Raw genomic sequence first — 15,603 nt, forward strand, 5'->3', positions numbered from 1 at the left:
GTTGGGAATGTGTCAAAGAAAATCAGATAGCAAATGAAATGAGGTTTGTCAGTCACCCCACTGGTTTCAGGGGCACACTGTGCTCACTGCTATTCCTGTGGAATAAGTCACTCCTTGCAGCACCCACCAGCTCAAGTTTAATCAGCCTCACAACAGCCTAGGAGAAAGCATCACTACGTCCTCTCATAAAAGATGGGCACCTGAGGCAACAAAGCTTAGAGGAAGAACTACGGGTTACACAGGTAAGGAGGGAACCAAGGAATGGCACTCGTGGGAGGGGAGGAAAGGAGATACCCAGGGGAAAGGGAAGTGAAGCCTATTGAGCAGCCCATGGTGATCTGGTGATCAGTCCAAAGCTGATGAATCCACATGTGACAAGGTTCGGAGACCACCTTCTCCTACTACTCTTCACTGCCAGCCTCCTCATCGCTGTCCTCCCCCAGAGGAAATTCCCTTGTGGGCTTCTGAGTTGCACACATCCGAGTCTCCATGGCACAGTCCTGGCTCAAAATTGCCTGAAGCATGACACAGGAAGAGAAATTACTGCATATCTTTTACCAGTCTCCCTGTTCCCTTCCCTCACTAGTTCATCCAAGTCTAGTGTTGCTCAAGAAAGATTCAAGAAACAAGCATAGGATTCTTTTTCTGCTTCATTTGCAGGCACAGACCTCCCAAGGCACCTAGGTGTAGCAATCCTGGTCAAGACAAATATCTGGTATGTTTTTAATTGAATCATAACAGTGGTAGTGTAAGCTATAGCAGGGAGCCAGCTGAAACTGGTACTATCCCCTATCAGACCTCTCTGTCTTTTTTCGTCCCTGTGATCAGCCCCTACATCCATCATTAAGCCACCCAGACCCCTAGGGTCCTCATGCTGCAATAAAGTATCTTATTAACTAAAATCACAAGTTATGGTTCTCTTCTCTGGGGTTTTGTACTTTAAAGGATGACCTGCTAAGGGTAATGGCAGACATGAATGAATGAATGAATGAGCCCAGTGGAATTTTGCCCACCTTGAGGAGATAATGTATTAACTCACATTTTGCTGGTAACTAAAGTATAGGATGCCTTTGATGGCCCCTGCCCCCAACTCTTTATAAGCTTCTCATTTTTGTTCTTTACTTAGGGCCCTTCTTAACCACCTAGTATAAAAGGAGAAGTGGTTAGTAAAGAAGGGAAAATAAGGAAGAGCACAAAGGAAAAATAAAGATGAAAACGGGATCAGAAAATATGGCAAAGCAAAAATGACTTCCAAAGAGGGAGGAAATAGCATACAATGAAAAGCAATGAGAGAGATGAAAAACAAACAAATAAACAGAAGATTATTATTCTTTTAGCAACAGTCAGAGCCCCTTACAAGATTTTCCTCCTTGGCTGGGGGGCTTCTCAGGTAGTAGCAGAGAGGAGCATAGATGATGTTGATGACCCCAATGATGACCATAAGCCAAGGGAAGCCAATGGCATGCACAATGGCACCCCCAGTGGATGGGCCTGTGAGGAATAAACCAAATTCACAAGTGTTTATTGACCCTTGATCAAAAAGAAAACACTATGCAAGGGGCAATGGGTGGCCCAGAGGATGTCCCAAAGTCAAATATCTCCAGAACCCTGGGAGAATCAGCCTCCTGGCTTTACTTTCTGCTGGTAAACAGTAGATAAGAGAAAATAGGACACCAAGTCCTGGGTGCTCCCCTCTCCCCTGCCAACATACCTATAGCAAAGCCCATACAAAAAGCCACATCAGCTATGGCATAGACACTCCCATACACTGATGTGTGACGCAGGTCCACCAAGTGTCCCATTATGGGCATCATAGAGGAATCAACCATGCCTGTGGCGAAAGAAACAGGACACTGTCAGCTCTACCCACAGTCCCTTCTCTTTTCTGTGGCACCCTTCCTTCTTCTCCTCCCTTTAGTCTATTCCCTTTGCCTGCTATCCTCCCACTCAGCACTAACACCTATTCCTGGTAGGAGTTAGGAGCCCACACCTTTGCCATCCACCCTCCTGCTTCTTCTGCCTTTCCATATACCTCCTCTGATCTGACCCAAAGCCAAAATTCAGGGGCTTTTTGTCTCCTTTAAAAGTACTCTTACCTATGGAAAAGCCAAGCCCTGCATTGGGGCCAATGAGACCAAAAATATTGTGAGCCAGAGGAACCTGCAGCAGGGAAGAAGGAAGAGTTTATCAGAAGTCCAATTAGTTACCACAAAAACAGAGGGTTTTGACATGATAAACATTTATTAACCATGTGCTATGTACCACATATATTATCTATCTGGATTATCACTTATCCTTATGAAGAAGAATCTTTACCTTTATTTTAAAATATGAAAGCTAGATTGGTGCCATTTGGGTTAAATGCCCTATCCAAAGTTAAAAAGCTAGTAAGTGGCAAGATTAAGTCTAAATCTCAGATTTGACTCCATTATACATAATAATGGACCTCTTCTATTGCATGAATTCTTCTTCCACTCCCTTTAACCCCCCTCCCAGACATACTTCTGTCCTCACTCTTCACTGAATGGAGTTTCCTCTCAACAACATTCAAAGGTTTTAATTAAATCCTAATTTGGTAGCTACTGGAGCAAGAAGACAAAGAAAAGACACCAACAACCAATTACCAATAACAGATTAAAGAAAAATATCTAGAGGGGCAGGTGGCATGGTTTGGGGTGCTGCTTCAGCAAGCTTGTGAAACTCATTCCCAAACCTCCAATGAAAGACTTCTTTCCTCTTTCACCACTTCCTTAGTTCCCTCCCTGAACACCTGTTACCTAAATCTGCTACCCCAACACATTTACCCCTCAGAGGTTTAACATACCATCTAGATGTTTGTGGCTAAAAAAATTTTAGGGATTATTCCTCAAAAGATATTTATAGTTTATCAATAGTTTGGGTTAAGGTTTACTGTGGGCCCACTGTGTGCTGTAGTTTATATGGACAGTCCTATGAGAGGCTATCAGAACCCTCTCTATACCGATGAGGATACTAAACAAAAAGAGGTGACATATCTAGCTCAAGATCCTACAAGCAGCAAGTGGCAAAGCTGGGAATGAATGTGGAATTCATGCTCCTGATCAAGACTTCCAGCCTTTCTTGAACACTGTACTCAGTGCTTTACAGCTCTAGTCTCATCTCCTTTAAGCCTAGGAGGCAAGTGTGCTTATGATCCCCAATATGGGGAGGAGAAAATAAAGGCTTAGAGAGCTTGAAGGGGGCTCTTGAAAATAGGAAAGCTCTTCTTTTTTTCTTTTTCTACCAAACATTCTGGCACCACAGACTGCAACTCATACGATGGTTCCCCTGGTGGCTTATGAGGTCCTGTTAGGGTGAGATAAGTAAATTAAGTCATAAAATGAACCACTTTGATGGCCCCATAAATAGATGACAACATGAATTGTTTCATGTGGCCGTACATAGTGCCTCAGACCTCTGGCTACAGCTGCTCCCTTCTTCTCTCCTTCCCCACCTCCTTTAATGGGATGCTTGGTGGCATCTCTCCCAGAGCTAAATTCTTACCCATGCAGAAAGAGTTTCCAACAGTCATTGCCAAGTTAAGCTCCTGTTCATTTTAAAGGAAAATGGTATTTAAATGTCTGGGTCTCTCTCTCTCTCCCTTTCTCTCCTTCTCTCCTAGACCTTATTATACTTACACAAAGCAAGCTGGTGCCTACTACAATCATCCCAATCAGGGAGCACAGCCACCTGGAAGAAAAGAGCCATCAGCAAACTGTGCTAAAGGGAGAAATCCCTTCTACCTGCCACTTTATCTCCACAACACTAGTCAGTCCTACACCCTGAATTCCAGGAACCCCTTAGGATGTGAGAAGATGATGACATCTCTACATGATCTGTTTATAACGAGGTGAGCCCTTTCCCTGCCCTCCTCCTTGCCTGGCTCCATATCTCTTTCCATAGTAGAAGCAGAGGAGGTGCAATGGGACATATTCTTTCTTCCCCTAGCAGAGGAATCAGCTTACTCAGAAGGTTCCTGCCCCTTGGAAGTAACCTTCAAACTTAATTCATGCTGTTTCCCAATTCAGACTACCTCTCACCTATTCATAGTTTATCTGGTCTTCAAGGTCCATCTCAAAACCCACAAAAAATACCAAACTTCTTTCCTTTTCTGATTTCCTATAGTAGGGGTTTTTAAGCTTATCTTAAAAATCTATATGCTGAGCTTCAAAGATATAATTGAAAATTGAAGCTGTTCTCACTGTAGTAGAACAAGATCCAGACTCATACTTTTTAGCCCTCAAACCCTTTCCACTTGGTGGCCTCTGAGGTACCTCTTTAGAACTCTCTAGGGCTCCAGGGAACATAGTTTTACAACCACTGCCCCCAAAGTACTGAGCTTTTTCATAGTTGTTCTCTGTGGTGTTATTTTAGCTCTTCAACTAGACAACAAACATCTGGAAAGTAAAGGTTATCCCTCATATATTCACAACCAACTCAGGGCCTTACTTTATCCATAGCCCCCTCACCACCTACCACTCCTATCCTCCCTGTAGGCAACTTGTATCCATGTGTACTTGTCCTAAACTTTCAACCTCAGAGAAGCTGTTCATTATCCTAGGTGCAGGGACAACCTCAAAAAGGCTCTCCCATCTTACATTCCTGTTACTCTCCACAGATTCCCAGACTACATACCGACCCAACTTGTTGGCCAACACACCAAAGAGATTGGTGCCAATGAGGTAGGACACACTGGCAGGCAAGAAAGCTAGACCTGTAGAAAGACACAGTTCTAAGATTAGGACATGCCCAGTTTACTATAAAATACTTTATTTGCTGTAAGATAGTGAAGTCTCTCTGTTACCTTCAAGGATTCCAAACCACATTGTTTTGTGTGTTGGAGATCCTTGTGCAAACCCAGAACAGTTAACATGAGGCTCTATACTTCCATCTTCCTCAGGAGCTGGGCTTTGTTTAGCTTTAATACAATGTACTCCCAGCTCCCCACTTAGATTTCCTAAAGAATGGCCCTAATGAGCCATTCTCATGTATAAAATCCTTCTGATTATCAGCATAAGAACATCATCAGCCTTACAGAAAGAAATACATATTTCCTGGGAAATGAAATTCCTGCCTTGCTATTCACCTTTCTTTCCATTGCTCTGGTAGTGATCTTGGATAAGTTACTAAACCTTTCTGAGCTTTAACATCCACATCTAGCAAAAACAAAGCTATGATTCTATCATACCAATTTACACTGAGGAGCAAATTGGATAGCATATTTAAAAGTATTTTGTAAACTGAAGCACTGGTCACATTGCTTTCTCTGACAGTAGAGTCAAGTGCTCTAGAGCATGAGCTTTGAATCCACACAGTTCTGGGTTGAAACTGTGGTTTGGCTACATTTTAGCTCTGTGACTTTGGGCACCTTACCCTCCCTCAGTCTCATTCATTCATTCAGTACTTTTAATGAGCTCTTACTCTGTGTCAGGTGTTCTAAGATTAGAGGGGTAAATAAGCTAGACAAAATCTTAGCTTTTGGGGAGTTTACATTCCAAGGGAGGGAGCCAGACAATAAACAAGTGAACAAATGAAGGAAAAAGATAATTTAGAAAAATATTAAGTTGTGTAAAAACATTTAATGTTGTGGCATGGAAGTGTGATCAGGAATAGAGCTAACTTCAATTTGGTGTCTGGTAAGGCTTTTTTGAGGAGATGACATTTAAACTGAGATCTGAATAACCAAAACAGAACATTCCAAGCAGAAACAAACAAATAAACAAATAAAAACATCTAATGCAAATACAAAGAAATTAAAGAAGAAACTATTTGTCTGTTATAAGAATAGAAAGGAGGTCTGTGTGGCTGAAGCACAATGAGCAAAGTGAAGAGTAATAGAAAATGTAGGCCTAGAATTTGGAATTTATTCCAAGTGCAATGGGAAACTTTGAAGGGGAATGACATATTTTAATTTACATTTTTTTCAAGCCCTCTGGTAGTGGTTAGAAGAATGCGTTCACAGGACAAGACTATTTGAAAAACCCAGGAAGAAAGAGATAATGCCTCAGCTTAGATGTCATGATGGAAAGAAGTGAATAAAACAAGAGGTATTATTATGGTGGTAGAGTCAGTGGAATTTTCTGTTGGATTGGGTATGGGCATAGTGGGAGTGAGAGAAAAAGAAATCAAGGATCGCTCATGTTGTCTTACTCAGTTGGGTAACTAGAGATGGAGGCAGAACTTAGGGAAACATGAAAGGTTTAAAATGCATATTAGAAATCCAACTGGAGATGTCAGGCAGTTGGTGTACAGGTCTAGACTTCCCAGGACAGATCCTAAGCACAGATATACATGTTTAACTGATTGGTTTATACATGGTTCTTTAAGCCATAGGAAGGGGCGTGAGCAAGATGGAGGAGGAGTAGGAGACCTAAATTTCATCTGGTCCCAAGAATTCAGCTAGAGAGGTATTAAACCATTCTAAACACCTACAAACTCAACAGGAGATTAAAGAAAAGAATAGCAGCAACTCTCTGAACAGAAAAGCGACCACTTTCTGGAAGGTAGGACGTGCAGAGAAGTGAATCCAAGGCAGTATTTGGGAAGACAGACCGAGAGGGGAGGGAACCAGCTACCAGCAAGTGATAGAGCAGCAGAGCACAAAATCGGAACTTTTAGAAGTCTGCACCGCTGAGGGATGTTGCTCCAGTGGCTAAGCAGGGGGTGGAACCCTCTCTGGGACAGTGTGGTCTCAGGATCCTCGGAGTCACAGAAAGACCGGGGGTGCCTGAGTGTGGCAGAGCTCCTAGGTATCGGAGCAGGGAAGCCAGCTGCAAAGATGGAGCTGAGGAGTGGGCTGTCAGCTCGGCATTGCCATAAACTGTGATCCATGGCACAGTCGGGCCACTGCTCTTCCAGCAGGGACCCAACAAGTGGCAGATCCGGGGAGACTCCCCTTCCTCCCCCAGGGAGGAGTGGCACAGGAGTGTACTGCAGGAATCTGCTGGGTTTGGAGACTCCAAATGGGGTGCTGTGCCAGAGATAGAAATGCTCAGTCACAGGCCAGGTGAGCACGGAGTGCGGCTGGAGACTGGGAAGAAGAGAGCGATTGACAGCTTTTCTCTGGGGGCACACGGAGGAGTGGGGCCTCGAGCTCTTGACTCCTCCAGGATCAGTGATTGGGAGGCTGCCATTTTCATTCTAGTCCTCCAAAGCTGTATGGAAAACTTGCAGGAAATAAAAGCTACCAGAGCAAATCTGAGCAGATTACTTAGTCCAGCCCCTATGAGGGTGGGGCAATTCTGCCTCAGGCAAAGACATTTGAGAATCATGGCAACAGGCCCCTCCCCCAGAAGATCAGCAAAAACAGCCAGCCAAGACCAAGTTTACCAATCAATGAGAATGGAAAAACCCCAGCGCTAGGGGAATACAGCACAGAGAATTCATGGCTTTTTTCCTCCTGATTCTTTAGTCTTTCAAAATTAATTTTTTTAATTTTCTTTATTTTTTCTTTTTCTATTTTTTTAATTTTTCTTTTTCCCTTTTTGAACCAACATCTTAACAATCCTTTTTTAAAAAATATTTTTATTTTTCATTTTTATTTTTTTTAAGATTTTATTTATTTATTTGACAGTGAGAGACACAGCGAGAGAGGGAACACAAGCAGCAGGAGTGGTAGAGGAAGAAGCAGGCTTCCCACTGAGCAGGGAGCCTGATGTGGAGCTTGATTCCAGGACCCTGGGATCATGACCTGAGCTGAAGGCAGAAGCTCAACAACTGAGCCACCCAGGCGTCCCTTATTTTTCATTTTTAGAGTCATATTCTATCCCTTCATTGTAGTTAACCTTAGTTTTTGTATATATATGTTATCTTTTTAAAATTTGGGGATACAGTTTCTTCTAACAGACCAAAATATACCCTAAATCTCTAGTGTAAGGCTTTGTTCTAGTCTCCTGCCTGATCACATTCTCTCCCTTTTGTTTCTTTTTTAATTGCTTTTCCTTTTTTCAACCAACTTCTTATCTTATCAATTCCTTTTATAAAATCTTTTATAATTTTCATCTTTACAGTCATATTCCATCCCTTCATCGTATTTACCCTTATTTTTATACATATATAAGTTTTTCTTTATTTAAAATTTTGGGAGGCACTTTCTTCTAATGGACCAATATATGCCCAAAATCTAGTGTGTGGCACTGATCTATTCACCAGCCTGATCATATTTGATCATATTCTATTTTTTTTCTTTCTTTCCCTTACTTTTACCCCCCAGTTTCAGGTCTTTTCTCATTTGTTTAGTGTATATTATTCTGGGTTTGTTTTTACCACATTAGCATTTTGATCTCTCATTCATCTATTCTCCTCTGGACAAAATAACAAGACGGAAAAAATCACCTCAGAAAAAAGAACAAGAGGCAGTACTGACTGCCAGGGACCTAATCAATATGGACATTAGTAAGATGTCAGATTTAGAGTTCACAATGACAATTATAAAAATACAGCTGAGCTTGAAAAAAGCATGGAAGTTATTAGAGAAACCCTTTCTGGAGAAATAAAAGAACTAAAATCTAACCAAGTCAAAATCAAGAAGGCTATTAATGAGGTGAAATCAATATGGGAGGCTCTAACTGCTAGGATAAATGAGGCAGAAGAGAGAATTAGTGATATAGAAGACCAAATGATGGAAAATAAAGAAGCTGAGAAAAAGGCAGATAAACAACTACTGGATCACAAGGGCAGAATTCGAGAGATAAGTGATACCATAAGATAAAACAATATTAGAATATTTGGGATCCCAGAAGAAGAAGAAAGAAAGAGAGGGGCAGAAGGTATATTGGAGCAAATTATAGCAGAGAACTTCCCTAATTTGGGGAAGGAAACAGGCATCAAAATCCAGGAGGCAGAGAGAACCCCCCTCAAAATCAATAAAAGTAGGTCAACACCCCAACATCTAATAGTAAAACTTACAAGTCTCAGAGACAAAGAGAAAATTCTGAAAGCAGCTCGAGACAAGAAATCTGTAACCTACAATGGTAGAAACATTAGATTGTCGACAGACCTATCCACAGAGACCTGGCAGGCCAGAAAGGACTGGCGTGATATATTCAGAGCACTAAATGAGAAAAATATGCAGTCAAGAATACTATTTCCAGCTAGGCTGTCATTGAAAATAGGAGAGATAAAAACTTCCAGGACAAACAAAACCTAAAAGAATTTGCAGACACCAAACCAGCCCTAAAAGAAATATTGAAAGGGGTCCTCTAAGCAAAGAGAGAGACTAAAAGTAACATAGTCCAGAAAAGAATAGAGGCAATATACAGTAATAGTCACCTTGCAGGCAATAAAATGACACCAAATTCATATCTTTCAATAGTTACCCTGAATATAAATGGGTTAAATGCCCCAATCAAAAGACACAGGCTATCAGGTTGGATTAAAAAAAAGACCCATGAATATGCTGCCTGCAAGAGACTAATTTAGACGCAAAGACACCCCCAGATTGAAAGTGAGGGGTTGGAAAACCATTTACCATGCTAATGGACACCAAAAGAAAGCTGGGGTGGCATTCCTTATATCAGACAAATTAGATTTTAAACCAAAGACTGTAATAAGAGATGAGGAAGGACACTATATCCTACTTAAAGGGTCTATCCAACAAGAAGATCTAACAATTGTAAATATCTATGCCCCTAACATGGGAGCAGCCAATTATATAAGGCAATTAATAACAAAAGCAAACAAACACATCGACAACAATACAATAGTGCAGGACTTTAACACCCCCCTCACTGAAAAGGACAGATCATTTAAGCAAAAGATCAACAAGGAAATAAAGACTTTAAATGACACACTGACCAAAAGGACTTCACAGATCTATTCAGAACATTCCATCCCAAAGGAACAGAATACTCATTCTTCTCTAGTGCCCATGGAACATTCTCCAGAATAGATCACATCCTAGGTCACAAATCAGGTCTCATTTGCTACCAAAAGATTGGGATCATTCCCTGCATATTTTCAGACCACAATGCTTTGAAACTAGAACTCAATCAGAAAGTCAGAAAGAAGTCAAATACGTGGAGGTTAAAGAGCATCTTACTAAAGAATGAATGGGTCAACCAGGAAATTAAAGAAGAATTAAAAAAATTCATGGAAACACGAATTCATGGAAACAAATGAAAATGAAAACACAACGGTTCAAAATCTTTGGGATGCAGCAAAAGCAGTCCTAAGAGGAAAGTATATAGCAATACAAGCCTTTCTCAAGAAACAAGAAAGGTCTCAAATACACAACCTAACCTTAGACCTAAAGGAGCTGGAGAAAGAACAGCAAATAAAGCCTAAACCCAGCAGGAGAAGAGAAATAATAAAGATCAGAGAGGAAATCAATGAACTAGAAACCAAATAACAGTAGGACAGATCAAAGAAACTAGGAGCTGGTTCTTTGAAAGAATTAACAAGATTGATAAACCCCTGGCCAGACTGATCAAAAAGAAAAGAGAAATGACCCAAATAAATAAAATCATGAATGAAAGAGGAGAGATCACAACCAATGCCAAAGAAATACAAACAATTATAAGAACATATTATGAGCAACTCTATGCCAGCAAATCAGATAATCTGGAAGAAACGGATGCATTCCTAGAGATGCATCAGCTACCAGAACTGAACCAGGAAGAAATAGAAAACCTGAACAGACCTATAACCACCAAGGAAATTGAAGCAGTCATCAAAAATCTCCCAACAAACAAAAGCCCAGGGCCAGATGGCTTCCCAGGGGAATTCTACCAAACATTTAAAGAAGAATTAATACCTATTCTTCTGAAACTGTTCCAAAAGACAGAAATGGAAGGAAAACTTCCAAACTCGTTTTATGGGGCCACCATTCCCTTTATCCCCAAACCAAAGACCCCACCCAAAAGGAGAATTATAGACCAATATCCTTGATGAACATGTATGCAAAAATTCTCACCAAAATACTAGCCAATAGGATCCAACAGTACATTAAAAGGATTATTCACCATGACTAAGTGGGATTTATCCCTGGGCTGCAAGGTTGGTTTCACATCCACAAATCAATCAACGTGATACAATACATTAACAAAAGAAAGAACAAGAATCGTATGATCCTCTCAATAGATGCAGAAAAAGCATTTGACAAAGTACAACATCCTTTCTTGATCAAAACTCTTCAGAGTATAGGGATAGAGGGTACATACCTCAATATCATAAAAGCCATCTATGAAAAACCCACAGTGAATATCATTCTTAATGGGGAAAAACTGAGAGCTTTCCCCCTAAGTCAGGAACATGGCAGGGATGTCCACTATCACCACTGCTATTCAACATAGTATTAGAAGTCCTAGCCACAGCAATCAGACAACAAAAATAAATCAAAGGCATCCAAATCAGCAAAGAAGAAGTCAAACTCTCACTGTTTGCAGATGATATGATACTTTATGTGAAAAACCCAAAAGACTCCACCCCAAAGCTGCTAGAACTCATACAGGAATTCAGTAAAGTGACAGGATATAAAATCAATGCACAGAAATCAGTGGCATTCCTATACACCAACAACAAGACAGAAGAAAGAGAAAGTAAGGAGTCGATCCCATTTATAATTGCACCCAAAACCATAAGATACCTAGGAATAGATCTAACCAAAGAGGGAAAGAATGTGTACTCAGATAACTATAAAATACACATGAAAGAAATTGAGGAAGACACAAAGAAATGGAAAAACATTCCATGGTCATGGACTGGAAGAAGAAATATTGTGAAGATGTCAATGCTACCTAGAGCAATCTACACATTCAATGCAATCCCCATTGCATCCATCCACTTTTTTCAAAGAAATGGAACAAATAATCCTAAAATTTGTATGAACCAGAAAAGACCTCGAATAGCCAGAAGGATGTTGAAAAAGAAAAGCAAAGCTGGTGGCATCACAATTCCAGACTTCCAGCTCTATTCCAATGCTGTCATTATCAAGACAGTATGGTACTGGCACAAAAACAGAGACATAGATCAATGGAACAGAATAGAGAGCCCAGAAATGGACCCTCACCTCTACGGTCAACTCATCTTTGACAAAGCAGGAAAGAATATCCAATGGAAAAAAAAACAGTCTCTTCAACGAATTCTCTTCAACCAGTCTCTTCAACCAATTTCCCAAGGTGTTGGGAAAATTGGACAGCCACATGCAGAAGAATGAAACTGGACCATTTCCTTACACCACACACAAAAGTAGACTCAAAATGGTTGAAAGACCTAAATGTGAGACAGGAGTCCAACAACATCCTAAAGGAAAACACAGGCAGCAACCTCTTCGGCCTCAGCCACAGCAACTTCTTCCTAGAAACATCACCAAAGGCAAGGGAAGCAAGGGCAAAAATGAACTATTGGGACCTCATCAAGATAAAAAGCTTTTGCACAGCAAAAGAAACAGTAACAAAACCAAAAGACAACCGACAGAATGGGAGAAGATATTTGCAAATGACATACCAGATAAAGGGGTAGTATCCAAAATCTATAAAGAACTTCTTAAACTCAACACCCAAAGAACAAATGACCCAATCAAAATTGGCAGAAGACATGAACAGACATTTTTCCAAAGAAGACATCCAAACGGCCAAAAGACACATGAAAAAGTGCTCAACATTGCTTGGCAACAGGGAAATCCAAATCAAAACCTCAATGAGATATCACCTCACACCAGTCAGAATGGCTAAAATTAGAAGTCAGGAAAGGACAGATGTTGGTGGGGATGCGGAGAAAGGGGAACCCTCCTACACTGTTGGTGGGAATGCAAGCTGGTGCTGCCACTCTGGAAAACAGTATGGAGGTTCTTCAAAAAATTGAAAATAGAGCTACCCTATGATCCAGCAATTATACTACTGGGTATTTACCCCAAAGATACAAATGTAGGGACCCGAAGGGGTACGTGCACCCCAATGTTTATAGCAGCAATGTCCACAGTAGCCAAACTGTGGAAAGAGCCAAGATGTCCATCGACAGATGAATGGATAAAGAAGATGTGGTATATATATACAATGGAATATTATGCAGCCATCAAAAGGAATGAGATCTTGCCATTTGCAACGACATGGATGGAACTGGAGGGTGTTATGCTGAGCGAAATAAGTCAATCAGAGAAAGACATGTATCATATGACCTCACTGATATGAGGAATTCTTAATCTCAGGAAACAAACTGAGGGTTGCTGGAGTGTTGGGGGACGGAGGGATGGGGTGGCTGGGTGATAGACATTGGGGAGCATATGTGCTATCGTGAGCACTGTGAATTGTGCAAGACTGTTGAATCACAGATCTGTACCTTTGAAACAAATAATACAATATAAGTTAAAAATAAAAGAAGATAGAGGGAGGGGAAGAACGAAGGGGGGGAAATAGGAGGGGGAGATGAACCATGAGAAACGATGGACTCTGAAAAACAAACTGAGGGTTCTGGAGGGGATGGGGGGGAGAATGGGTTAGCTTGGTGATGGGTATTAAAGAGGGCACGTTCTGCATGGAGTACTGGGTGTTATACACAAAGAGGAAATCATGGAACACTACATCAAAAACTAATGATGTAATATATGGTGATTCACATAACAATAAAAAATTAAAAAAAAAAACCTTAATGAGATACAACCTCACACCAGTCAGAATGGCTACAATTAACAAGGCAGGAAATGACAGATGTTGGCGAGGATGTGGAGAAAGTGGAACCCTCCTACACTGTTGGTGGGAGTGCAAGCTGGTGCAGCCACTCTGGAAAACATTATGGAAGTTCCTCAAAAAGTTGAAAATAGAGCTACCGTATGACCCAGCAATTGTACTACTGGGTATTTACCACAAAGATACAAATGTAGTGATCTGAAGGGGTTTGTGCACCCCAATGTTTATAGCAGCAATGTCAATAGCCAAATTATGGAAAGAGCCAAGATGTCCATCGACAGAGGAATGGATAAAGAAGAAGTGGTATATATATACAATGGAATATTATGCAGCCATCAAAAAACCAAAACCAAAACAAAACGAAATCTTGCTATTTGCAATGACGTAGATAGAACTAGAGGGTATTATACTAAGCAACATAAGTCAATCAGAGAAAGACAAGTATCATATGATCTCACTGATAGGAGGAATTATTAATCTCAGCAAACAAACTGAGGGTTGCTGGAGTGGTGGGGGGTGGGAGGGATGGTGTGGCTTGATGATGGACTTTGGGGTGGGTATGTGCTATGGTGCACGCTGTGAATTGTGTAAGACTGATGAATCACAGACCTGTACCTCTGAAACAAATAATACATTATATATTAAAAAAAATAGAAGAAGAAGATAGCAGGAGGGGAAAAATGAAGGGGGGATCAGAGGGGGGGATGAACCATAAAAGACTATGGACTCTGAAAAACAAACAGGGTTGTAGAGGGGAGGGGGTGGGGGAATGGGCGTAGCGATTAAGGATGGTATGTATTGCATGGAGCCCTGGGTGTTATATGCAAACAATGAATCATGGAACAGTACACCAAAAACTAATGATGTACTGTATGGTGACTAACATAACATAATAAAATAAAATTTAGAAAAAAAGCCATAGGAAGGGCTGGGATCACCTCTGAAACATCAGATAGAGAAGAATAGAGATCCAAGGTCTGAGCGTTCATGGACTCCTACCTTTAAAAGTTATCAGGGAAGAGGAGATAACAAAGGTGATAAGAAGTAGCCAATGAAATAGTTGAGAGGGGATGGAATGAAAAAGAGGAAGGAGGAGGAGGAGAAGAACAGCAACACCAAGAAGAAGAAGTGGTGGAGGAGGAGGGTGAAGAGGGAGAGGGAGAGGAGGAGAAGGAGAAGTAACGGTGGTGGTGGTGGTAGTAGTTGTTGGCCTCTGAAGGGGCTGGGATGCTTTAACTATAAAAAGAAGGCAGTGAATGTGGGTACAGATGCAGGAAAAAGAGTATACTTAGTAATGGGAACATATGAGTTCCCATCTCATTGTTTCTAATTTCTCAATGACTAGGAACTGAGAATGATGAAGGTAAAAGGATGAGGGTGTGGAAGAGATTTGAAGGGATAAGTATAAAACAGTCATTTCAGAAAGTGGGAAGGAGAACATAACTGGGGACTTAGAGAAAGATTGTTGGGCAATGTGAAAACCTACTTTAGATTTGTAGCCATAAATGTAGGGTGAGACCAATAGTCTCGCTGTGTGTTTTCCCACGGCCCCAAAGCGCTGCTCATGCATAGGTATGGAGTAGGCAACCAGATTGGCTTAACCAGAATCAATGCTGACAACCCCAGAGGGAGAGCAAGGCAAAGGAATTAACAATACTTTCAAAGGAGTAACATCATGATGGACTTCAGGCTGAATAAATGAAAAAGTGAGGACATGAGAAGTGATGCAAATAGAAAACCTCCAAGTGACCAAAATTTGTTGATATGGGGATATTAGAATACCTGAGCAGGGAATTAAATTTAGAGATGATAAACTTAGAATTAAATTTCAGAGATGATAGAATTAATGCCAAGGTCAAAATTATATAAAGGTTAAGGCAAAAAGGAGAAAAAGATCATTGCAAAAGATTATTGCAAGAAAGTAGATTAAGGAAGAGGCCAAGATGTTGGTAGGGTTATCCAC

The 15,603-nt window shown here is 40.9% G+C and overlaps 1 protein-coding gene across 4 annotated transcripts in view; it reads right to left on the minus strand.

The window, feature by feature from the left end:
* Positions 1-401: 401 nt before the first annotated feature.
* Positions 402-15,603, minus strand: part of SLC18A1 (solute carrier family 18 member A1) — a 29,570-nt gene continuing 14,368 nt past the window's right edge. For all 4 annotated transcript variants that reach the window (XM_088021414.1, XM_088021413.1, XM_028093110.2 and 1 more), the window contains 6 exons: positions 4,654-4,732; positions 3,657-3,708; positions 2,097-2,160; positions 1,712-1,831; positions 1,358-1,491; positions 402-515 (listed from right to left, as the gene is read on the minus strand). In XM_088021414.1, the coding sequence (XP_087877540.1) occupies positions 402-515; positions 1,358-1,491; positions 1,712-1,831; positions 2,097-2,160; positions 3,657-3,708; positions 4,654-4,732 (563 nt within the window). The remainder of the gene's footprint in view (positions 516-1,357; positions 1,492-1,711; positions 1,832-2,096; positions 2,161-3,656; positions 3,709-4,653; positions 4,733-15,603) is intronic.

This window comes from Eumetopias jubatus, unplaced genomic scaffold (genome assembly GCF_037043125.1).
Source record: "Eumetopias jubatus isolate StellerSeaLion01/CBP00866 unplaced genomic scaffold, mEumJub1_p1.0 scaffold_2, whole genome shotgun sequence".
Lineage (NCBI taxonomy): Eukaryota > Metazoa > Chordata > Mammalia > Carnivora > Otariidae > Eumetopias > Eumetopias jubatus.